The following is a 25,023-nucleotide window of genomic DNA, read 5'->3' as shown; positions in this document are numbered from 1 at the left end:
TTACTGGATATCAGAGCTCTTCAAACTTTAGAAAGCTTAAGAATTCACCAAGAGAGATTGTTAAAATTCAGACTTCTGGGACCTACCCCAGATAATTCTAGGGAGCCTAAGAATTAATTTCAAACATCAAACTCCCTGTGATGTTGATACTGTTTGTTTACTACCACACTATGAATAATAGCACAATTCCCCAATATGAACAAATCACAAAATCAAGCCATTCCCTTATTAGTGGATCTTTAGGTTGATTCCAATTTGTCTTCAATTACAAACAATACAGCCCTAGTGCAAAAAAGTGCAGTTTCTCTAACACAGATATCAACAAGTGAAATCTGCATTGTAATAGGTGGTTTTTAAAGACAAAACTGACCTAGAGAAACAAATCCCTAACAATGAAATGTCAGGCCAGGTGGTAAAAAAAACTTCTTGACACTCCTCAAATTCACATTGGCATGTCTCATTGAGTTCTGTGCTTTACAAGACATTAAATGTTTTACAGCACAAATGAAGTGACTAAGGTACATTTAAGCAGCTAGTTTTCTGAGCTTCCTTCATCCTTCCCTTCCTGTGCTATCCTTCTCTGAGGTGTATAACTCTGGGGAATAAGAGTAAAGGGATGGTGTACAAAGCTCAAGTAAGGAGGCAACTCTGCAGTCTGCTTTCCTGATCATCAACTCCCTTATGCAACCTCTATAGGTCTGAAAAGGTTCATGATGCTTGAGAACAGGTAAATAAAACTGAACCCTCAATAAGAAATAAGAGATGATAACCGAATTGATGCTATTAGCACATTAAAAGGTATTGATCAATTCAGGAATTCTCATGATATGAGGTTTTTAACAGGAGCTTAAAGAAAAGAAGATATACTGAACCAACTCGACATATTTAATTAAGTTTACAATATTTAAATGATTTGGAAAACCAATTTGCTAAATTTATAAGTTCCCTCCCAGACACAGAACAAATGTAATAGCCTTTTGATGTAATAGCATAACCTGACCCTGGGTTGTCTCCCCCTAGGTAATTAGTGTTGTGTGCATTTCTAGCTGTACCTGCAAGAAGTATCAAGTTAGGCAATGGTGTCTCAGAATGCCTAAAGCAAAGTGCAGCAGGCAGACACAGGGAAAATATTTTATCACCTGAATCCGTGTTCTCCTCTTAGGCAATTAATTCCTTGAAAAGAGGCCTGAGTGAGCAATGAACCAGGTGACTCAAACCCCTCTCAACAAAGCTGACGCAACCTCACTCAAAGGCAAAACACTAAAATGAAGGATCGTGACTGAAGTTTTTTGATTGGTGTATTTATCACAGACATCCTTCTGTGTCCATGTTTCCAACTGCTGCATAGTTTTCCACTATGTCTGGTTCTGATTCCAGGACTTTACTGCCATTGAGGTCCTGTGCTACACCAAAGCCATAAAACACAAACAGCTTCGGTGCCAGCTCACTCTGGAAAGAATACAATTCATGCTCTCAGATAGAAGAGATTCCCCTGTACGATTTCCAGCCAGGAGAACTGAAGCATTTGCTTTGGTTATTTTATTTATCATTAGGGGGAAAAAATCTTTGTCATAAATTACTCAATAATCCTAACTGCCACCTTCCCACAAGAACTTATTTCTTGTTCCCAAAATGTCCCAGCACTTTTTCTTTTGTTTCTGAAGAGCTACATGGGCAAAAACATAAATTTCTACACAAGTTCACAAAAAAATATACTCAGCATTTACTGTGTGCCATGCGCTACTTCACATCTTTCATACTTATTATTTAATCCTTAGAACAACTCCATGAAGTAAGTCCTGCTGATATCCACATTTTACAGACGAAGAAGAAAATCCAAAGATATTAATTTCTTTCCTAAGATCTAACAAATGTCATCCCCAAACACAAAACTATGTAGCAGATGGAAAAATTCTGACATAGAAGGATGTTTATTTTATATATATATATATATATATATATACACGACAATGGTCAGAAATAATATAGATCAATATAAATAATGACTGGGGGATGATGTCAAGTTATTTATGCCAAGCTATAATATAATGTCATAATTCCTCTTTCCTTTTTTTGGCCACACTGGTGGCATGCAGCAGTTCCCAGGCCAGGGACTGAACACATGTTATTGCTGTGACAACACTGGATCCTTAACCCACTGAGGCACAGGGGAACTCATATACTTCTTTTTTTGGTCATTTCCTAACTTTTGTATATGAAATGAATAACAACTCTGACCCTTTTTCTCTTTTCCCTCCAGGGGGCAGGGGGAGGGCGGCAGGGGAAATGATGCAGAGTATATAAATCTAGATTATGGAAATTTAAACAGAGGCATAATGTTTTAGTCAGTCAGGAGTTCAGAGTTTAGAAAATGTTTAACATAGTAGACAGAAAGTTAGTTTGACCAAAAAAAAAAAAAAAAAAAAAAAAAACAATCAAAATAAATTCATGAAGTTCTTATACTGAACATATTCCAAGATACAACTTCCTAACACCCAGTTCTTACCTGTCAGTTGATGTTGGGCTAGTAGCCACTGGTGTTTCTGCTGGCTTTTCTGCAGGTTTCTCTTGTTTCGTTGCACTAGCAGGTGCAGGTTCAGAAGATGCTGTCGTTGATGCTGGGGTGATGGATGCAGGAGTGGGAGTAGGAGCCAAAGCAGGGGCTGGGGTTGGGGCCTGAGCCGCAGCTGGTGCTGTGGAGGAACTAACTGTGGTAGTGGTGGCAGAATTTGATTGCTGAGTTGTAGCCGGTGCTGGTGTTGTCACTGCTTTGGGCTAAATATATTACAAAGTAAAATAATGCATTATGACAAAATATTACATTATGACATGATCTCTGAAAGCTACAAACAAATGTAACACTAATACAAATTTGTTACTTGAAAATAATTTTGCAAAGGTGACATAATAAATGATTAATAGTAGCAATCTCATCACTATGTTACTCTTTTTTTAAAGTTTTAAATTTTTTTATTTTTTTAAATTACTCAATGAATTTTACATTTATAGTTGTACAACAATCATCACAACCAAATTACTATGTTACTCTTTCAAAGCTGATGCCAGTATATACTATCAACCTCAATTAGCTTTAGCCAATGGTTTCAGTCTTTTTATCAAGTTAACATGAAAAAGAAGCAAAAGCCAATATTCTAAAATATGCATGATGTTAACCGAAAAAAAAAAGAACCACATAATTCTCTCCCTTAAACTTTATAAACTTCAAATTTCTTGGTTATAAGACTTCCTGTTGTGGCTCAGCAGAAACGAATCTGACTAGTATCCATGAGGACACAGGTTTGATCCCTGGCCTCGTTCAATGGGTTAAGGATCCAGCGTTGCCATGAGGTGTAGTATAGGTCACAGACATGGCTCAGATTCCTCACTGCTGTGGCTGTGGTGTAAGCCAGTGGCTACAGCTCCGATTTGACCCCTAATCTGAGAACTTCCATATGCTGCAGGTGCAGCCCTAATGGAAAAAATATTATACTCAAACCAGCAATATATATAATTATTAGCTTTATAAGTAACCCAAAGTAAACTATTAAAACCTTTAAGAACAACTGAATGCATGGCACTACAGATGTGTATAAACTGTTTCCATTTAAAAGTGTAAAAGTAAGAACTGGGATCAATTTTTAAAAACTCATGTGCATAAAGATACACAGAATGAGGCTGGAACTTACTTTTGTCACCATAACTACCACGAAGTTTTTCTCATCAATTTTATATTCTTTTAGAGCAGTATCATCATTGAGGATTTTGCCTAGTATATTAAGGGGAAAAAAAACAACATACATTACTGAAGATGCAGTAACTTTTGTTCTACATTGAGGTTAAAATAATCACCAATATCAATTCCATCAAAACTTTTGCCAAAGAAAAGCATTAACCAATCAGCCAAGATAAAGACAAATATAAATAGATACACAATTAGTTAAGAAGGAAAAGGCATCTGACTAAATGATAGCAAACATATATAATACAGATCCCTCACAATCTCAATCCTTAAAATTATTACTTATAATAAAAAGACTTGTTGGGTAAGGAAATACTACCTAGGTTCTGAGAAAGGGGAGATCATAAAGACAAATAAAATTCAATACTGGGATGCTAAAGGAATAAGCTATAATCTAGGGTATAAGCTATAATCCTTCCTGATGGAAGGAGAAAAGAACCTCCTGCTCCCAAATAATGGATATCTGCAAAACATAAATGTTCCACTGCTACAAAAGTAAGATACTCACAATGATGTGGTACACAGAAATGGCAAAATGGTACAGAACTGAGTAAGGCACAGGGAATATCTTGCAGAAAGTCTAATGTGAGGTCAAGATTCCTTCAGGTTTCCTTTTCCTTGAATTTAGTTTTCCATTTTTAAAGTTACTGACTCAAAAGCTGCAAGTAGTAAGACAAAAAAGAATAGTGCCTCTAACTGGTATAGGAATGAGAAAACAGGCCAAGACCAGGAACCTGAAATTCTAGATTTACATCTGCCACCAACTAACTGTGCCTCTTCAAATTAGCATTGCTCACCCCAGGGCTAGTATCTCCTCTAAACCACCTCAGTTAAGAAAATACCACACAGAAGTTCCCTTGTGGTGTGGCAGGTTAAGGATCCAGTGGCACACATCAAAACAGCGGCATGGCCTGGGAACTTCCACGTGCTATGGGTGCAGCCAAAATAAACCCCCTCCCAAAAAACAAAAACCTATTAAATTTCTATCTAAAGATCCACAGTACTGATATCTACAATGCCAGCCCTCAGTATTTCTTCTTAAGAACAAAGAAAACAATTTTTTTTTCCACAAAATGTGCATATTAAGTCTTGTTCTCATCTTCTTTTTTTTTTGGCCACACCTGTGACATGTGAAAGTTCCCAGGCCAGGGATCCAAACTGCACCACTCCAGCAAACTAAGCCTCTGCAGTAACGAAGCTGGATCTTTAACCTGCTGTGCCACAAGATAACTCGAGCCTATTTTTAACAAACATTTTCCCAGTTAGTGAGGCTAACTAAATTTGCAGTTTTCTATTCCTATCTTTTACTGCTTTTTAAATTGGGCCATCCACTCCTTATTGACTTGTAAGACCTCTTTTTATAATCTGAATATTAATATTTTCTTTTATGTCACTTATTTATAGTGCCTTTTGACATAGAGTTCTCTATATTTTTTCAGTCAATTTTGGTATTTTATGTAAAAATCAGATAAACTGGAATTTAATTTCACAAGAATGATTCTAAGTACATTAATAAACAGTAAAGTGGTTTCATTTCAATAGATGAAAAAAGATGCTCAGCTTGATTAAAAATACAAAAGCCAGAGAAAGGATAATCTCTTCAACAAATAGTGCTGGGAAAACTGAAGAAACACATGCAGAACAATGATTTTGGACCCATCTTGTATCATTCATAAAAATTAACTCGAAATGGACCAGACTCAAACATAAAACCTGGTACCATAAAACTCCTGGAAGAAAATATAAGGAAGAAGCTCAGCAATACTGGTCTTGGCAGTAATTGTTTTGGCATGACGCCAACAAAAATCAACCAAAAGGACTACATCAAGCTCAACAGCTTTTGCACATCAAAGGAACAACAAAATGAAAAGACAAACTACAGAATGGGAAAAAATGCTTGCAAACCATATTTCAGATATGGGGTTAACATCCAAAACATATACAGAACTTAGTCGACTCAATAATAACAACAATAACAACAAAAACTTGCATTCCCCTCATGCCTCAGTGAGTTAAGAACCCAACATAGTGTCTGTGGGGATATGGGTTCAACTGCTGGCCTCTCTCAGTGGGTTAAGGATCTGGCATTGCTGCATGTTGTGGCACAGGCCAGTGGCTGCAGTTCTGATTCGGCCCCTAGCCTGGGAACTCCCATATGCCGCAGATGCTGTAAAAAGAAAAACAAACACACAAAACGACAAAAGAATCCAAACAATCTGACTAAAAACTGGGCAGACAAATCACTTGTCTCTCCAAAGAGGTCATCAAAACGGTCACCAGATGAAAAGACGCTCAACATCACTAATCATCAGGGAAATGCAAACCAAAACAAGTTATCACCACCTCACACCTCTGAGAATGGCTATTATCAAGAAGACAAGAAGAGCTGGTGAGATTGTGGTGAAAAACGAATCCTTATATTGGTAGGAACATAAATTGGTCCAACCACTACAGGGAATAATTTGAAGGTTCTTCAAAAAATTAAAACCATACGATCCAGGAATTCCACTTTTGGGTATATACCCAAAGAAAATGGAAACAGGATTTTTACAAGACATATGCACTCCCATGTCTACAGCAGCATTATTCACAATAGTCAAGATATGGAAACAACCCAAATGCCCATCAACAGATGAATAAAAAAGATGTGACCCATATACATAATATAATTCAGCCACGAGAAAGAAGATATCCTCCCATCTGCCACAACATGGATGGAGCTTGAGAATGTTATGCTAAGTGAGATAAGTCAAGTACTGTATGATATCATTTACATGTGTAATCCAAAAAGTTAAATTTGTTTTTTTTTTGTTTTTTTTTTTTTTGTCTTTTGTCTTTGTTGTTGTTGTTGTTGTTATTGTTGCTATTTCTTGGGCCGCTCCCGCGGCATATGGAGGTTCCCAGGCTAGGGGTTGAATGGGAGCTGTAGCCACCGGCCTACGCCAGAGCCACAGCAACGTGGGATCCGAGCCGCGTCTGCAACCTACACCACAGCTCGCGGCAACGCCGGATCGTTAACCCACTGAGCAAGGGCAGGGATCGAACCCGCAACCTCATGGTTCCTAGTCGTATTCGTTAACCACTGCGCCACGACGGGAACTCCCAAAAAGTTAAATTTGTAAAAACAGAGTCCTTCATCTTGGTAGTTACCAAGGGTTTAGGGTGTGGGGGAGATAAGAGTAATGGTGTTTAAGGGTACAAACTTGTAACAAGTAATAAATAAGCCATTGAAATCTAATGCACAGGAGTTCCCGTCGTGGCTCAGTGGTTAACGAATCCGACTAGGAACCATGAGGTTGTGTGTTTGATCCCTGGCCTTGCTCAGTGGGTTAAGGATCTGGCGTTGCCGTGAGCTGTGATGTAGGTTGCAGACTCGGCTCGGATCCCATGTTGCTATGGGTCTGGTGCAGGCCGGCGACTACAGCTCTGATCGAACCCCTAGCCTGGGAACTTCCATATGCCGAGCGAGCGGCCCAAGAAACCTTAAAAAAAAAAAAAAAAAAGAAAGAAAAGAAATCTAATGCACAGCATAAGGAATACAAACAATAGTGTACTATAACTAGGTAATGTGATAAACATCACTATTGGCAATCATAGTACTATATATGCATTAATAATACCCTGTATACCTTACACAAAACAAAACCAGCCAGTTATATAAGGCTTACAAAAGGTAAAAATAATAAATAAAACAAGCATCACTGGATGGAGAAATACATAAAGCAAAAGTGAGTAAAAAGAAGACCGAAGGTTAGTAACATTCAAATGACTGTTCATTCTCTGCTTTTATCTGTATAATGTGTTTGACAGAATCAATTTGTATATATTACAGTCTGCAAGATGGCAATCTCTATAAAATAATGTCACAGTAAGCAAGAAAATGGCATTTGAATTTCAGTATTTAATTCATACCTGCATAAATTAATTTTTGACCTGCTACAGGAAAGGCATCTTTCCCCTTTTCAGATTCAATCTTCTCTTTCAGTGCTTTCACCTATTGGAAAAATAAAAAAATTCTGAAAAAGTCTAAACAACAAATGACAATCCAGAATCTGAATGAATGATGTAATATGTTTATACATATTAATGATTCTAAAGCTTAAAATATCATGTCTTTATAATCCTATATCAAAAGACTCATAAAGGTAAATTCTCCATAAAAGTAAACTCTCTAACTTAAAAGGTCTAAGAAGTAAAGTAGTTGTGTCTACAACAATAAAAGTTAAATATGAATGTTAAAGAGCAAATTATTCACTTTAAAAGTGTTTATGTTTCATTATAATCACCTGAGGAAGCATTATGAAAACCAACTTAAAACATAATTTCTGAAGGTGGGGTCTGGACATCAGTGTTTTTTTTTTTTTTGTCTTTTTGTCTTTTTTTGTTGTTGTTGTTGTTGCTATTTCTTGGGCCGCTTCCGCGGCATATGGAGGTTCCCAGGCTAGGGGTCTAATCTGAGCTGTAGCCACAGGCCTACACCAGAGCCACAGCAACGCGGGATCCGAGCCTCGTCTGCAACCTACACCACAGCTCACGGCAACGCCGGATCGTTAACCCACTGAGCAAGGGCAGGGACCGAGAACCCGCAACCTCACGGATCCTAGTCGGATTCGTTAACCACTGCGCCACGACGGGAACTCCCTGGACATCAGTGTTTTTTAAAAGCTTTACAGCTGGTTCCAAAGTTTGGCTGAGGCTGAATTACTTAAACATCTTGAACAAGTAGCTTGGTTTTTCTTAGCAAAAGTCTCATCTATAAAGAGGGACTGGGATAGATGATCTTTATGCTCTCTTCAATTCCTAAAATTACATGACAACAGGTTCATTACGTATTTAGAAAATGAGTCCAATCAATTTCTGAAGTAGGCTGACATAGAAGTAAAAAAGGCAAGGAGACATAATGAAACTAAATTTCACTACTTTAAAATCAAGGGAGAAAAATTCCATTTCCATCACTTTGCCAGAATACTTTTGAAAATTGTCTAAGTTGACAGTTCTGAACTTTAAGTAGAAAACTGTCATGACATGGATACAAAGGGAAGGTTCCTCCCCATATCACATTGCTGCTATAAGTAGCAGCTGAAATCCAAAACCAGCTCTTCTGACTCCAAGCTCTAATTAGACCAAAGTATTTAACAAGCGCCACATAAATCACCCTTGCTATACTGAAGTGGGTCAGTAGCATCACTCACTGCCACTCTGATGTTTCCCAAAGTGGAAATTCATTACAAGAATCTCAACCCACTCTATGATTAAGAGTGGGAAATAAAAGATATTCTCTGGAGTTCCCGTCGTGGCTCAGTGGTAACAAACCCAACTAGTATCCATGAAGATGCAGGTGTGATACCTGGCCTTGCCATGGGTTGTGGTGTAGGTTGCAGACAAAGCTCGGATCCCACATTGCTGTGGCTGTGGTATAGGCTGGCAGCTACAGCTCTGATTCACCCCCTAGCCTGGAAACTTCCATATGTTGCAGGTTCGGCCCTAAAAAGACAAGGAAAAAAAAAGATATTACCTAAATTTCTGAGACAGTAACCTTTAAAGACCATCTAGTTAAACCCCTGTATTCCTTCTAGATGCAAGGCCCAGCACACCATTTCCAAGGTGTGGTCCAGGAGTCCTGGAGATTCACAAGACTCTGTTAGATGGGCTGCAAGATTTGCTCCTACTTTCTCACAAGTATACAGTTGTGTTTTCCAGAGGCTACAAAGCATGTGATATGACAAAAGACTGAATGCAGAAGCGGATGAGACTCCAGCTATCTTCTACTAAGCCAAACATTATAGAGATTGATAAAACAAAGACAATGTCAGTCTTCTCAATGCTTTTTATTATTGTTGTTTACACAAATATTAACTATAAAATTTAATGGATTTATTATTTTAAGAGAATAATTAAAAAACCTCCCAGTTTTTTTTAAATGATTTTTATTTTTTCCATTATAGTTCGTTTATAGTATTCTATCAATTTTCTGCTGTAAAAAACTTCCCAGTTTTAGGTTTCTAATACAACAAGTATCAACAAATGTAAGTATATACACGAAAGTTATTTTGGAGTCCTAATAATTTTTAAGTGTAAATGGGTCTTGGAAACAATAAGTTTGAGAATTGCTATCTTATAATGCTACATGGCTTTCCCAAAGTCAAGTGGTGGCAGAATGGTTGAGAGCATCCTATGGGGAATGATAAATTTCCCTCCACACTTCTTTGTTTAGAGAGGTGAGAGATACAATATTTATAACTATGATTGCTACATGAAAATCACAAATGAGTTACAGACCACATGTGTCACTATGAGTGAATCCAGTTCTCACAACAGTACTGTGATTTATCACATAATAGGTACTCACTTATCACTTGCTGAGTGAGTAAATTAACACAGCATAGAAATACGTGAAGAAAAAAGGAAATTAAACAGAAATAAGCAGGAATCTCACTCCCTGACAGATCAAGATGAGCAAGCAATTAAGACAGATTTAATTTATACATGTTTCTATTCAACATAATTTCCACAGAATATATATTTTTAAAGTTTAGCCACAGAGAACATTTCAAGACTTTCAAAAGCCACATTGTAGCTTCACAGATCCAAAAAGAGAAGCAAAAACCAAAAAACCTAGTAACTTAAGGAAAATAGGACAACCAACCAAAAAAACCCCAAATCATTTACTACTAAATAACACTTGCTTCTAAGAAATAAAAACTGTGATTAAAGAATATTAGGAGCATAACAATGAGAACTCTATACACATCAATACCTATACCATGTGGCTAAAAAAAAGTAATCACAGGTCAACTCTATATGTGTTTACTATTAAACAAAGAAGGAAAACTAATAAACTAAGAATGCAACTCAAATAGAAGAAAAATACCCAATGGAAAAATGCAAATAAAGCAAGAGAAATGGTAGAAAATGGTTCTTGTGTCAACAGAAACATGGACAAATGACAGGAGCAGGCAATTCAATCACACAGCTAATAAAAGGAAAAGCTCGACCTCAACAGTAACCAAAAGCACAGATTTTAACCCCAGACACCATTAATCCAATAGATGGTCATACTGGAAAAGACTGTCTTGAATAATTTTTGGTATTAAGTGTGAAGAGATATGCTCTCAGAAATAAGTATTTAGTGATAAAGTGTTTGTGGGCAATATGCCAAAACAACTCAACATCTTTTTGGCGGGGCCAAAGGATTCAACTCAGCAAAATAAGTGCACTAGACTTCATCATCCCCAACTGCTCTTAGAAATTATATAGTAAGTACCAGTCTAGCTCTCTCAGTAACTATTCCCTAAACCTGGTCTTGCATCTCATTAAGACTTTGGTCTCTTGAGCCCTTACTTTCATTTTGATATTTACTGCCAGCTCTACTCAGCTTAGACAACAGTGCCACTGCTATCACTTTCTTCCTTACACTACAGACTTCGTTGTCCTTCTGCTGCTCCCACCAGACAAAATTCTGGAACTGTGCCAACACAAGTGAATTTATTTGTCAGTACGAACATAAAATCTACTTCAACCACTCTGTAGTGTAATAGTCTCCTACCTTACTTACCTAACAACTCTCCCTTTACTATCTAACCAGCTACCTATCCACATTTATAGCCATTCTCCTAAATGCTACCGGAGAAAAGGAACAACAATTTCAAAAGTAGCTGTTTCCGGAGTTCTCCTGTGGCTCAGTGACTTAAGGGTCTGGCATTGTCACTGCTGTGCTCTGGGTTTAACCCCTGGCCTGGGAACTTCTGCATGCTGCAGGCACATCCTAATAAAATTTCAAAAATTAAAAAAGAAGAAAACACAATAACACATACTCATATGCACACATAAATAACACACAGAGTTGTTTCCACATTAACGAATGTAGCTGCATATTTCACATATAAAAACAATGTCTTATAAATTATGTATCTAGAAGTTTCTGCTGTGGCACAGCATCTTGGGAGTGCTGGTACACAGGTTCGATCCCCAGACTGGCAGGGTGGGTTAAGGATCCGGCACTGCTGCAGCTGAGGTTTAGGTCACAACTGTGACTCAGATCTGATCCCTGGCCCGGGAACCCCAGATGCCATAGGGCGGCCAAAAGAGAAAAAAATAAAAATAAATAAGTTATAGTTCTAGAGTGGTATGATGTTTTGCATGTCAGTTTTCTTCACTTTTGCATAAGATTTCTAGGACTATTGCTTGTTGATGAGATTAGCACCCAGCTTCCTCAATGCTACAGTATATTTTCCTTACTACTTTCCTTACAGATCTCCTTATACATATATATGTACAGGAAAAAGAATTATGCAAGCTTTAATGGGAAGCACTGAAATATGGAGACTGAAGGAGTAATAACCACGTGCCAGGGCAGCGTCCAAAAAGCTTCACAATATTTAACTCATTTATTCTGTGCTAGAATTCCATTTACTGGCTACTCAGAGAGAAGCTGGTATTTGTGAGCACTGATGCAGGCCTTTTGAGGCAATCTGCCAGCCTTTGAGCCAATGATTCCATATCTAGGAGTCAATGCTAAAGAGATACTCACATAAATACTTCAAAGATATATGAACAAAACATGTCCACTACACTACTGTTTGTAATACTGAATGTAATACTGTTTGTAATGCTGAATGGCAAAATACATTATTTTTCATGTGTTCATTGGAATATTTTCACAATACATTAAGAATGATAACCAGGAGTTCCGTCATGGTGCAGCAGAAACAATCCGACTAGGAACCATGAGGTTACAAGGGTTCAATCCCTGCCTGGCCTCGCTCAGTGGGTTAAAAGATCAGCGTTGCTGTGAGGTGTGTTGTAGGTCACAGTCACGGCTTGGTTCCCATGTTGCTGTGGCTGTGGTACAGGCCAGCAGCTGTAACTCCGACTAGACCCCTAGCCTGGGAATCTCCATATGTTGCAGGTGCAGTCCTAAAATAAAATAAAAGGAATGATGACCATATCAAAGGTAATCACTGAATGAATGCACCTAAAAATGACTGAATGAAATCTTTACAATTATCTTTAAGGGACAAAAGCTGGTTGCTAAGCAACTGATTTTTAAAAACATAGTGTTCTGTTTGTATTATTATATTTACATATTTAAAGAAAATGACTAGCAGCATATATAGAGTCCAAAAGTGGTTACTTTAATACAAGAGCCTTTCACTTTTTAACTTTATCTACTTTACTTACTATAAAAAAGCTGGGATCATCTTAGAAATTAAAGGGAAAATTTAAGTAGTGTAAAAGAAAAAAAACTTCACTGTACACCCCCTCCCAACCATTGTTTACCAATTATTACATAAGAATATACTGCAACTATGAGTTCCCTTGTTGCAAAGCAGGTTAAGGATCTGGCATTGTCCTGCAGCAGCTCAGACCACTGCTGTGGTGCGGGTTTGATTACTGGCCTGGGGATTTCTACATGTTGCAGGCGAAGCCAAAAAACAGAAAACAAAACCAACCAACCAAAAAAAAACCCCTCTGCAATTCAAGAGATTTCATTAAAGAAAATTCTGGATAGTAGTTCTAATACTACATAGCCAAGTAAGTTAAAAAAAGGAGTAGAGTTTCCACTGTGGCAAGTGGGTTTAGCATCTGACTGCAGTGGCTCCGGTGGCTAGAGAGGCACATTGGGTTAAGGATCCAGCACTGCTTTAGCCATGGCATAGGTCACAGACGCAGCTCAGATTCAACCCCTGGCCCGGGTATGGTCATTAAAAATAGTAGTAATAATAATAATGATAGTAACAGCAAATAAGTTCTGGCAATTAACCACTAGTAAAAGGAGAGAGAGACTCAAAGTCAAATATATTTACAAAAAGATTTCATACATTTCAACATGGTTAGTTTTTCTTTTTTGGTTGCTTCCATTTGAGAAGCTGGTGCAGGGACCAAGGAGTATTTCCTGAATCTCTCCCTCAAAGCAGGTAGGTCTCTGCTAATTCTAAAAATAGAACTGATTATGAAGAAAGATGTCAGTTGACCTCAGTGAAACAGGAAAAATCTCCCCACTAGACCCAAAGAATGAAAAAATATAACACAAGAGATATTCTTTACTGAAACAATAACTGGGACAACAGTATTAATGTGTGTATAGGCACTGAACAAAGGCAACTAATTCTCAAATTAGGGTTATGATCCAAAAGACTACTATTTTAAATACAATCTGAAATCCAGAATCCATTTTTTTCCAAAGAAACTATGGTATTAGGCTCTTAAGCCTACATATTTATGTCACTTTATTCTATTATCAAATATATTCCTAACAATATGATTTCAACAAGATCAAAACAGACACAGACTTTGAAGACTGAATAAATACAAAGTAGAAACTCCCAAGTTACATGTAAATTTTAAAGTTTCTATATAGGCAGAAAATGGATCTAATGCACTACAAGAAAACCTACCTAATTCAACTAGAAATGTGTGTGGGAGAGGGCAGAGGGAGTGGCAAATAACAATTTTTTATCTACCTGATGAAACACCTAGGACCTATTCATAAATATTAGTCATTTGAAGCTGGTCTACTTCCTCTGCTGGGATAGATATGTTTAAAGGGTTTATAAAGTTTATGTCATTATATAATTAGCTTTGAGACACTACATAAGGAATGTACTTATCCAAACTTACAGGCAACAGACATTGCGGTATCTTTCAGCAGGATTCACTGTTCTCTACAGGCTTAAATTTAGCACTTTTCTTTCCAAAAGCAGAAGAAATTGTATCATTATCTATCACATAATCTCAATTTCCAAGCTAAAAAAGGCAGAACACTGCTTCAAGTTGTTGATTATATCAAGCTGAGAAAATGAGAATCTCATTCACACAAACATTTTTGAGAAAGGATAGTGAAAATCTATGAAAACAGGATCTGTTAAAATATTGCATATTTATTTCTAACTTCACAATTTACCAAAAAAATTTCCGTATCTATGGTCTTACCTGATTTTCATATCAATTCTATGAGGAAGGCAGGTAAATTATTATTACTCCCATTTTACTAACAAGAAGAGATTTAAGTACTATGCTCAAGGGTAAGAACAAGGTGGAAAACTCTTCTAGTTTAGAAATAGTACGATGTATTTGGAAGACAGCAAGACATTGAAAAAAGCAAACAGACTCAAGAGCTACTCAAGTTCTGCTGTTAAGGAAGAGCAGTGAAATGGGGCAGTAGCCAAATGCAGCAACAAGGGAGTTTTATTAAGGTGGGGAAAACGTTTGATACTCCAGAAACTGAAAATATCAATGATGCAAAAAAGGAGAACTAATGGAGTGATTTCCTTCATGAGTGACAGAGTATAAGACACTGCAGAAAAGTGGCGGGACTAGCTTTAGATAGCAGCATTCACAATACACAACCATCTCTACAACAAAAGGAGGTAACAGTAGGTAGCTCTGATAGGACCTCATAAAAGTTCTGTCTTGATTGTTTCTATATTCTCGATCAAATCTAAAATAGAGGGGCAACAGCTGAAAATAAAGAGAGGAGATGATAGGAAATATGCCTTTAACATTGGGAGAGTAAATGGACTGTCAGGCGGTATGAAGGGCCTGATTATGATTATTGTTCATGAATTTAAGTGAGATAAGGGAGCTATGTGTTTGCTATCTAGCTGCAGAGAAGCAAGCACAAATACAGAATTGAATTTAACCATATTTGTGATTTACCAAGCAAAACCAATGGAGTGAGAGTGGGACCATGTTATCAAGCACTGTCCTGGTTCTAAGCACTCTGTGTATTATCTCACACTCATATAACCTTCAATCCTCTGAGGTTAGTACTTCCATGATACCCTAATTTTGTATATGAGGAAACAGGTACAAAATCTGGTGACTTGGAGTTTCCACTGTGGCTCAGTGGTTAACAAATCCGACTAGTATCCATGAGGACACGGGTTCAATCCCTGGCCTTCTTCAGTGGGTTAAGGATCTGGAGTTGCCATGAGCTGTGGTGTAGGTTACAGATGTGGCTTGGATCCAGCATTGCTGTGGCGTAGGCCGGCAGCTACAGCTCAGATTCGACCCCTAGCCTAGGAACCTCCGTATGCCACAGGCTGGGCCCTAAAAAAAAATCTGGTAACTTGCCCAAGGTCACATCACATAGTCAGTGCTACAGCCAGAACTGAAATTTAGGCAGCCTGGCTCAAGAGATATGCTATACCTGACTCGTGCATGGGAGTGATAATTACTGACTTTATTTTAGCTGGGCAAAAGTGGAAGTGATACCATGAAGGGAGGGCTAGTGAAAAGCAGTATGTATGGATCAAATGGATCATAAATTTCATTAGAACTGTAATCAGAGGAAAGTTAAAACGGGATACTAAGAGTTCCCACTGTGGCTCAGCAGAAACAAACCCAACTAGTATCCATGAGGATGCAGGTTTGATCCCTGGCCATGCTCACTGGGTTAAATATTTGGTGTTGCTGCACCTGAGGTGTAAGTTGCAAATGCGGCTCAGACCTGGTGTTGCTGTGGCTGTGGCGCAGGATGGCAGCAGCAGCTCCAATTCAACCCCTAGCCCAGGAACATCCACATGCTGCATGTGTGGCCTAAAAGAAGAACGGAATGGAATAGAATAAGTAAAATGGGATACTACAAACAGATTACTGTGGATGGTGGGGGAAGAGATATAGTTACTGGTTGTGACAAGAACTAGTTACTAGGTATGGGTCTGAATAATTGATGTAGAGTAGAGGCAAAGTCACTACTGGGTGAGAGATTAAGAAATAGAGGGTTAGAGCATGGGCTAGACCGTCTCACGCTCAGAAATTGAAACTACTGCAGTCAATGACCATGTGACCCCAGGCAAGTTACTAACCATGCTTTCTTCTTCTTTTTTGTCTTTTTAGGGCCACGCACTTGGCATATGGAGGTTCCCCGTCTAGGGGTCAAACTGGAGCTGTAGCTGCCAGCCTACACCACAGCCACAGCAATGCAGGATCCAAGCCATATCTGCGACCTACACCACAGCTCAGGGCAAAGCCCAATCCTTAGCCCACTAAGAGAGGCCAGGGATTGAACCCACCTCCTCATGGATGCTAGTCAGGTTCATTAACCGCTGAACCACAACGGGAACTCCAGCTTTCTTCTTTTTAAAAACATACACTATTAAATATTTTCCACAATTCTGGTGTGTGTGTGTGTTTTGGACAATGCCTACCACATGTTGTGAAGCTCAGAATTATTGTGATCATTTTCACATGTTTTTAACCCACAGCTAAACGCAGCTACATCAGAAAAAAAGGATAATATCAAAGATAAGCAATGAGATCCTGCTGTACAGCACAGGAACTAAATTTAATCACTTGTGATAGAACATGACAGAGGATAATGTGAGAAAAAGAATGTACACATATGTGTAACTGGGTCACTCTGCTGTACAGCAGAAACTGACAGAACACTGTAAATCAAGTATAATAAAAATTTAAAAAAAACACAAAATAATTAACATTTTACAGCCACAGCTACTTATCTCTCTCATCTCCCATTCACTGTTCAATCCATCCAAATCTAACTTGTGGTTGGACTTCCCGTGTGGCTCACAACAAATCTAACTTGTGGCACCAACACTCCACAGAGCGTACTCATCAGGGTAACTAATCACCTCCAAGTTGCCAAAAACAAAAGTCCTGTTGCCTATGTGTATCTTACTTTTGATTTCTCAGTAGACACATATTTCCCTTTCTTTGTCTTTGAAACATTTTTCTTCTCTTGGATTCTTCCTACCTCAAATACTGCTCCTTGGCTGACCTTTTCACTATTCAAACTCCACATGCTAGAGCATCCCAGCTTTCGGCCCTAAGCCCCACTCCATTACATTTTCACCAAGGTTCCTCAATTCTAGTATCACAGAAGTTAATTACATATAGGGGATAATTTAGGCCTAAGTGTTCAATTTTCTCAAGGAATGGTCATTGAAAAAGACTGCTAGATGACCTCATCCAGTCCCATGAATTGAGCTAAAACATATATGCTACCTATTGTCATGTCTCTAGCTCCAGCCCAAATTTCTCTCTGGAAGTGAAATTCATAACAAATTTCCTTGTCATTCGACTAGAACGTTTAATAGGCACCTTAAATTTAAGTCTTCAGTTCCTACCCCCAACCCCTAACCTGCCCCTTTCCCACCCCTCCACATCTCACACAAACTATACAACCAAAATCCATATTTAATCTTTGATTTCTCAATTTTCCCCACTCCACCTCATCAAAAAATTATCTCAAAACAACAAGGTCCTACTGAACAGCACAGGAAACTATATCTAATCTCCTGGGATAGACCATGAAGGAAAAGAATATAGAAAATAATGTATATATATATGTATAACTGAGTCACTTTGCTATACAGCAGAAATTGGCACAATGCTGTAAATCAACTATAATAATAAAAAAAGATTTTTTCAACTCAACCTTCTCAACTATATCTCAAATCCTTTCACCTCTCTTCGCATTCTCACTCCTAGTTCCCTCCTCCAAGTTTCAACTCTTTTAAGACTACCACAACAAGCCTCCTAACTGGTCATCAAACTTCCAAAAGAGTCAAAGTAACCTTTTCAAATCATAAAAGAAACAATTTTTCTCCTCCACTTAAAGGCCCCAAAGGCTTCCTATTTTACCTTGAAAACTCCCAGCTTATTTACAAAACTCTACAGGCCCTGGCCCCTTGCCTAACTCTCTAATCTCTTACCTCTCCTCCCCCTCACCTACCAGATCAACAAAAGGCCTTTTCTGATTCCCAAAATACACTCTTAAAGGTCTTTCCCTATAGAAAACACTTTCCCTTTCTCTGAGTGCTTATTATTATTCAAAATCTCAGTTTAAATGTCACCTTATTTAGAAAGACCTTCTGTGACCAGTCATTAAGTAGCCACGCAGTCATGCACTATCACATTACCTCAACCCTATTTCGATTCCTACATAACTCTTACCATTACTTCGTTTTTAAAATTTGTTTTTCAACTGATTTAGTCCACTATAGTGCATGTACCAAGACAGCAAGACTTGACATTTTTAGGAAATATTTAACACTAAACAAATGAATCAACATGCAAATACTGAGGGATTACTGACTTGACAATTCACCAAGAGAATGTATTTAATTCATTCAAAAGATCTTTTTTTTTTTAACTTATTTTATTTTATTTTTTGCTTTTTTAGGGTGGCACCCTGGGGCATATGGAGGTTTCCAGGATAGGGGCTGAATCAGAGCTGTAGCCACGCCAGATCTGAGCTGCATCTGCAACCTACACCACAGCTCAAGGCAATGCCGGAACCTTAACCCACTGAGCGAGGCCAGGGACTGAATCTGAAATCTCATCGTTCCTAGTCAGATTTGTTACCGCTGAGCCATGACAAGCACTCCCAAGAAATCTTTATTAAATGCATGTGTAAGGATAAATTAGGAATTTGGAGTTGACATATACACACTATTATATATAAAATAATCAATAAGGACCTACTGTACAGCACATGGAAATCTACTCAACATTGTGTAATAACCTATATGGGAAAAGAATCTGAAATACATGTTTAGGTATAACTGAATCACTTTGTTGTACATTTGAAACTAACACAACACTTAACACTCAATTTATAAAATCAACTTATACTCCAATATAAATAAATTTTTTAAAAAATATCCATTTCTTATATTTGGTATAAGAGTTATAGCATAAGGACCTTACATCTGATTGCATAGCTGTGTACAACTAAGTAATATTATACTAAAAATAATTCAGAGGCGTTCCCGTTGCGGCTCAACAGTAATGACCCTGAAAATGAGGATGCGGGTTCAATCCCTGGCCTTGTTCAGTGGGTTAAGAATCCGGCATTGCCGTGAGCTGTGGTGTAGACTGCAGATGAGGCTTAGATCTGGTGTGGCTGTGGCGTAGGCCAGCAGCTGCATCTCCAATTCGACCCCTAGTCTGGAAACTTCCATATGCCATAGGTGCAACCCTAAAAAGAAAAGAAAGAAAAAAATTAAGCTGAAAATAAATAAAAATAAAGTAAGTGCCTGCTGTGTGCCGAGTATAGAAAAAACAAAAGTCTGGCACAAACTGTACCAGATTCCCCAGATACTTCTAGTATTTTGTTTCATCAATATGCCAAGAAACCTTAAATTTCACCTCTGTAATACAATGTTTCAATACATTTATTACTTAGTGTTTTAATAATCTAGGGCACTTCTATAATTTGGCACTATCTCCAGCCCAACTATATTAAAATACAATAAGCCGGAGTTCCCGTGGTGGCGCAGTGGTTAACGAATCTGACTAGGAAACATGAGGTTGCAGGTTCGAACCCTGGCCTTGCTCAGTGGGTTAAGGATCCGGCACTGCTGTGAGCTGTGGTGTAGGTCGAAGACGTGGCTCGGATCCCGCGTTGCTGTGGGTCTGGCGTAGGCCAATGGCTATAGCTCCGATTAGACCCCTAGCCTGGGAACCTCCATATGCCGCGGGAGCGGCCCAAGGAATGGCAAAAAAGACAAAAAAAAAAAAAAAAAAACCCAAAAAAACAATAAGCCACAATAGGAACAATTTGCTAATAAATGATGGCTAACAAATCCCATGCACAGAACCAGTACTCAACTGGTATTTTATAGCACAATCACCATGATACAAATAAACCACAGAATGAGGTAATTCTTTGCAAATTACTGTATAATACACAAAACGTACTGTCTGTATTAATTAAAACTACTGTATCCTCACAATTCTCTTATCAAAAAACGTCCACGCATAACTTTGATGTCATTTATACAATAATAAACTCCCATTTCAGTTTGTGCATTTAAAAATCTCATCTCAAACTTTCTATTGGTTTTTTTCCCTCATTATTTTCTAAGAAGAAAGGCATTACCATTACCATAATAATAAAGTCTGTTTTGTAATGGTTAACACTAAAGGCAGAGCATGGTAATGATCAAGTAAATGTTACAAAACAGCAAATAAATGTTAGGAAAGTTCTCTAGTTTTTAAAAAAAAAAGGCAGAAGAAGACTTTCAACATTCAAAAACTAAAGCAAATACAAACAAACACCTTAAAAACAAATCCTCTTGTTTTTTCCAATTTGTCCATCTCCTACTCTATAGCCACTGACCAAACTAAGACTATTGTCAGTATGGCTCCCAGGAAGACCCAGACCTCAGCCTGCATGTCCCTGTACCCCAGTTCTGCCAGTCAAAGCTCACTGGACACTTACTAGTTCAGCAAATTAATCATTCCCAGGATTCCTCAAATCTCTCGGGCCTCTCTTTCACTACTTTTCGCTACTGCTCCTATCAAGCTCACAAGAGTTTCTATACCAGCCTCTTCAAGTTATAGCCGCTTTTTAACTTTCATCCTTTAATGTATAAGTACACACTAAATAGTAAAGGAATATTCAGGAAGATTTGATTTGTTAGTCACAGCAATCCACAGGGAGTTTCTAATTACTTCTGAGGACAATGCATTTCTCATCTAAAATTGCTATCTCTCTGCACATTTAAGAATTTATCACACAGCATACTTATACATGTAATTAAATATCTTGAACTAAAATTAGCCACAATTCTGAAAAGGTTGAGAACTACACTATTTAAATATTTAAAGATGTAAAAACTTAAGGTCAAATGATATAGATAAAACGTAACACTCTATCCTCTTAAAGTTATCCATTGATTAATAAAATTTCACTCACTGACCACCAATCAAATACTATTTAATCTTCACATCTTTGCATATAGCAAATAAATTAGAGCGACAAATGGGAGCTCAGGTTTTCTTAATTAACACCAAGACCCCTAATCGCCACCAAAACCACAATCAACTATTCTTAAAAATATAGATAGGCAGAAAGTTGTTGCTTTAAACACAGCATTATGACAATCATAGCGATGTATATAATCACAATTCCAGAACATAAGTACTAAGTTTACACTGAACGGCATTTTTAGATCTTGGCATAAAGTCGTACTGATTTCAACACAGTGGCTTTCTGCAGTCACAAATACAGACGATGACAGGAGAGTTTTTAACACGTGAACTTTTGAGATGTTCAAGAGTTTACAGAAGAGAATCAAAGTTTTTATCTTCCTTTTTCCTCTCCTGAAATGCTATTTGTGGGTTGGGGGAGGGTGCAGAGTTCCAACTCCTACAAATTCAAGACTTCTAACAGAGGGGACTGGTTAATCTAGAGCTGAGTTCGAACCTGGATTTGAAGGGCTCTAATACAACTATCTTCACCACCAAAGAGGCCTCAAAGTGCAATCTACATGTGGGTGTGGGTTCGATGGCGGGAGACCTGCAGCGAAACGACTCAAAATATATGCAAATAAAAGCGCCCCCAATTCTGCGGGGAAGGGGGCAAAGAATGCATTTTCACCACTCACCTCTCGCTCTGCGGCAAACGGAACCTGACACTTTTTTTTTAAGGTTAATTATCGCCGGTCTGCACCTCCTAGACCTTAGCGCCTAACCAGATCCACGCAGAAATAGTGGCGACACCTAAATCTCCCTCCCCCACCTGTGCATCCACACCAGGGAGCTCGGCTAGACCGCTGAAGCAGCCCTAAGCTTCCCTCCCCCTCAAGCCCCTCTGCCGGGAGGGCCCAGGCCCAAGCCTCCGGTGCCCTGCAGGCATGTGCTCCACGCCGCCAGGGCTTCAGTTTCGGCCACTGCTTCCCCTTACTCCTGACACAAAGCCCAGAGCCAACTCCCAAGGTCCGGTCGGCCACACGCCGCAGGGCCCCGGGGCCCTGCCCGCGCCCGGGCCCGCAGGCCTCAGCCAGCGTCGGGGGCCCGAACCCCCGTTCACCGCGCCCTCTCGAGTACACCGGGGACCCTCCCAGCTCGGGCGCGCCGCCGGGCCCCGCTCTGATATAGGCCGGGACCCCACGAAAGGCCTCGCAGCGCCGACCTCCGCCTAGGCCTGGCTGGCCACTCGCGCAGCTGCCGCGTCCCGGGCCCCGCGCTCCCCGCTGCTCTCACCGTCTCCTCGGGGTCGATGTCGATCTTGAAGGTCTGCTGCTGGAGGGTCTTCAGGGTGATCTGCATGGTGCCGCCGCGCAGCTCCGCTGCCGGGCCTGCTCCGGGTGCTGGCCGCTGGGCGGGGTCTGTGGCCTGGCGGGGCCCTGGGGTCGCCCGCGCTCCTCGCGCACTCGGGAGGAAGGCGGTGGGGGTGGGGGCTTGTCACATTCGCCCTGCAGAGCGGCCTCTCCCCCAGCCCTGGTCCTGGGCCGCGCCGCTGCCTCCGCGACTGCGGCTTTCCTCGCGAGCTCGGGCTGCAGTGCTTCTTCACACGCCTGGCGCCAGCCTCAAGGTCTACAGGAGGTTCAAGGGGCTATGCGAAACCAGCAGAGAACCCGCTAGCTCACCACAGACTGGTGGCCGCCATCATCGTGACTCGCCGAGACGCGCCCCCTCCCCCACCCGAAAAACCTGGGGGATGGGGCCGCACTGTCGGAGCGCGCAGGCGTAGGGTGCGGCGAGCCTGTGCGCAGGCGCAGCCGAGAACTCCGCCCCGGAATTGGGGCGGGGCGGATTACGGCTCTGGAATGTCGGCGTCCTGGATCGCGCGTGCGCAGGCGTAGTCAGTGGGGCGCCTCGGGGGCTCTCGGGGCTTCCCTGTCGCGTCGGCTGCCGGGGGCGTTCTCCCGCCCTCCGCCGCTCCGCCTACGTCCAGACTCCGCCCGGTAGCTTGAGTTGGGCAATCTGTAGCCGAGGAAGCGCTACGTGGAGACCGGACTAAGTGGATGCAGAGCCCTGGAGCTGGGCAACTAGAGGGCGGTAGGTCAGGGCGGGGTTTAAATGAAACAGCCACAGTAGTGAGCCGGCGTTTACTGGGCGCTTGCTGTGTGGCCACTGATTCTATTATCCTGAGAGCGCTGACTTCAGCACCAGACTGCCTTGATGGACCTTGGGGCTAAATACAAGGTCAAATTATATCACTTCCCTGGGCAGAACTGTCCAGTGGGTACTCATCGCACCCAAAGTAAAAGTTCTTAGGACTGGATACACAGCCACTTCCTCGCATATATCCTGACTCTCATGGCAGATGCACTCAGCTGAGGGCCTGCCTTTTCGCTCGCTGTTTCCGTCCCTAAGTCTTCTTTCCCCAGGTACCTGGGTGGCTCACTGTCTCTCCCTTCTCGGGGAGGTCTGCTGTGGATACTCAACGTAAACCGCAATTTCCCTAACCACATTACCCTGCTGTGTGTTTTGTTTTGTTTTGTTTTTTTTCTATAGCATTTATCTTCTAATTACCATAAATGTAATATTTATTAGATTTATTATCTTTCTCTCTTCTGTAAACACAGACAAGCTGCACAAGGGCAAGGGTATTGTTATATTGCCTGATGTACCCCCAGCACGAAGAAACATGCCTGGCATGTAATGTAGGCACACAGTAAATATGTGTGGAATGGGTAAATATGCTTTCTGTTTCTCATCAGTAAGCTGAGAGTAATAACAGCACTCAGTTTCATTGATTATTGGAGAAGAGGTGTTGAACAATGTATACAGTAAAAATCTTAGTGGCAGGAACATAGTAAGCAGTTCATAAAGAGATAGCTATTTGTAGTATGCCCATTTACAGATAAGAAAACTTAAGTGTAGTACCCGGAATCACCCACCTGGTGAGTGGCGGGTCCAGAATTTGAACCCAAGCCGAATGACTCCAGACCCTGGGCTCCTAAGTGCCTGGCTGTTCTGCCTCTTAATAAAGTGCCATCTTGCATATTTGACTTAAAGTAGTTCAAGTGTAAAGTTACAATTAAGTCACTAGCTGTGTGACTAATTGCAAAGGACCTCTCTGGAGCAGCATCTTCACTGATACAATGTCATTGATTGGTTTTCTGTAGATTGTAAGAGCTCAGGTATAATTCTTCCATGGAACTTTGCCTGATCAACTTCCCTCTCCTTCAGCTGTCCCACTGCCCCCTTCACAACACGTATCTCCCTGTGTTATAATTCCATATCTAAACCTTGGCTTTCCGTCTTCCTGTATATCTACTGTTAATCACCAGGTGATCTCATCACGTCCTTTGTTTTGAAATACTTCCAGCCTGGACCTTTAGCTATAGATAGAATTAGCCAATTGCCTACGTAATATCTTTACTTGAAATATAATGGAGTTCTTGCTGTGGCACAGCAGCTGTGGCTATAGCAGCTTGGATTGCTGAAGAGGTATGGGTTCTATCCCCAGCCCAGCGCAGTGGGTTAAAGGATCTGGCAGTTGCTGCAGGTGTGGCATAGGGCACAGTTGCTCAGATTCAGCCCATGGCCCAGGAACTTCCATATGCTGCAGGTGTGGCCAT

The 25,023-nt window shown here is 40.1% G+C and overlaps 1 protein-coding gene across 1 annotated transcript in view; it reads right to left on the bottom strand.

The window, feature by feature from the left end:
* RAD23B (RAD23 homolog B, nucleotide excision repair protein) overlaps positions 1-23,387 on the bottom strand; it is a 45,661-nt gene extending 22,274 nt beyond the window's left edge. The window contains exons 1-4 of the mRNA XM_001927866.6: positions 22,697-23,387; positions 7,652-7,733; positions 3,687-3,766; positions 2,507-2,775 (exon numbers count right to left, since the gene is read on the bottom strand). Of these exons, the coding sequence (XP_001927901.1) occupies positions 2,507-2,775; positions 3,687-3,766; positions 7,652-7,733; positions 22,697-22,762 (497 nt within the window). The 5' untranslated portion in view covers positions 22,763-23,387. The remainder of the gene's footprint in view (positions 1-2,506; positions 2,776-3,686; positions 3,767-7,651; positions 7,734-22,696) is intronic.

This window comes from Sus scrofa, chromosome 1 (genome assembly GCF_000003025.6).
Source record: "Sus scrofa isolate TJ Tabasco breed Duroc chromosome 1, Sscrofa11.1, whole genome shotgun sequence".
Classification (NCBI taxonomy): domain Eukaryota; kingdom Metazoa; phylum Chordata; class Mammalia; order Artiodactyla; family Suidae; genus Sus; species Sus scrofa.
Note: the sequence above shows the minus strand (reverse complement) of the source record. Positions and strands in the feature narration are given on the sequence as shown.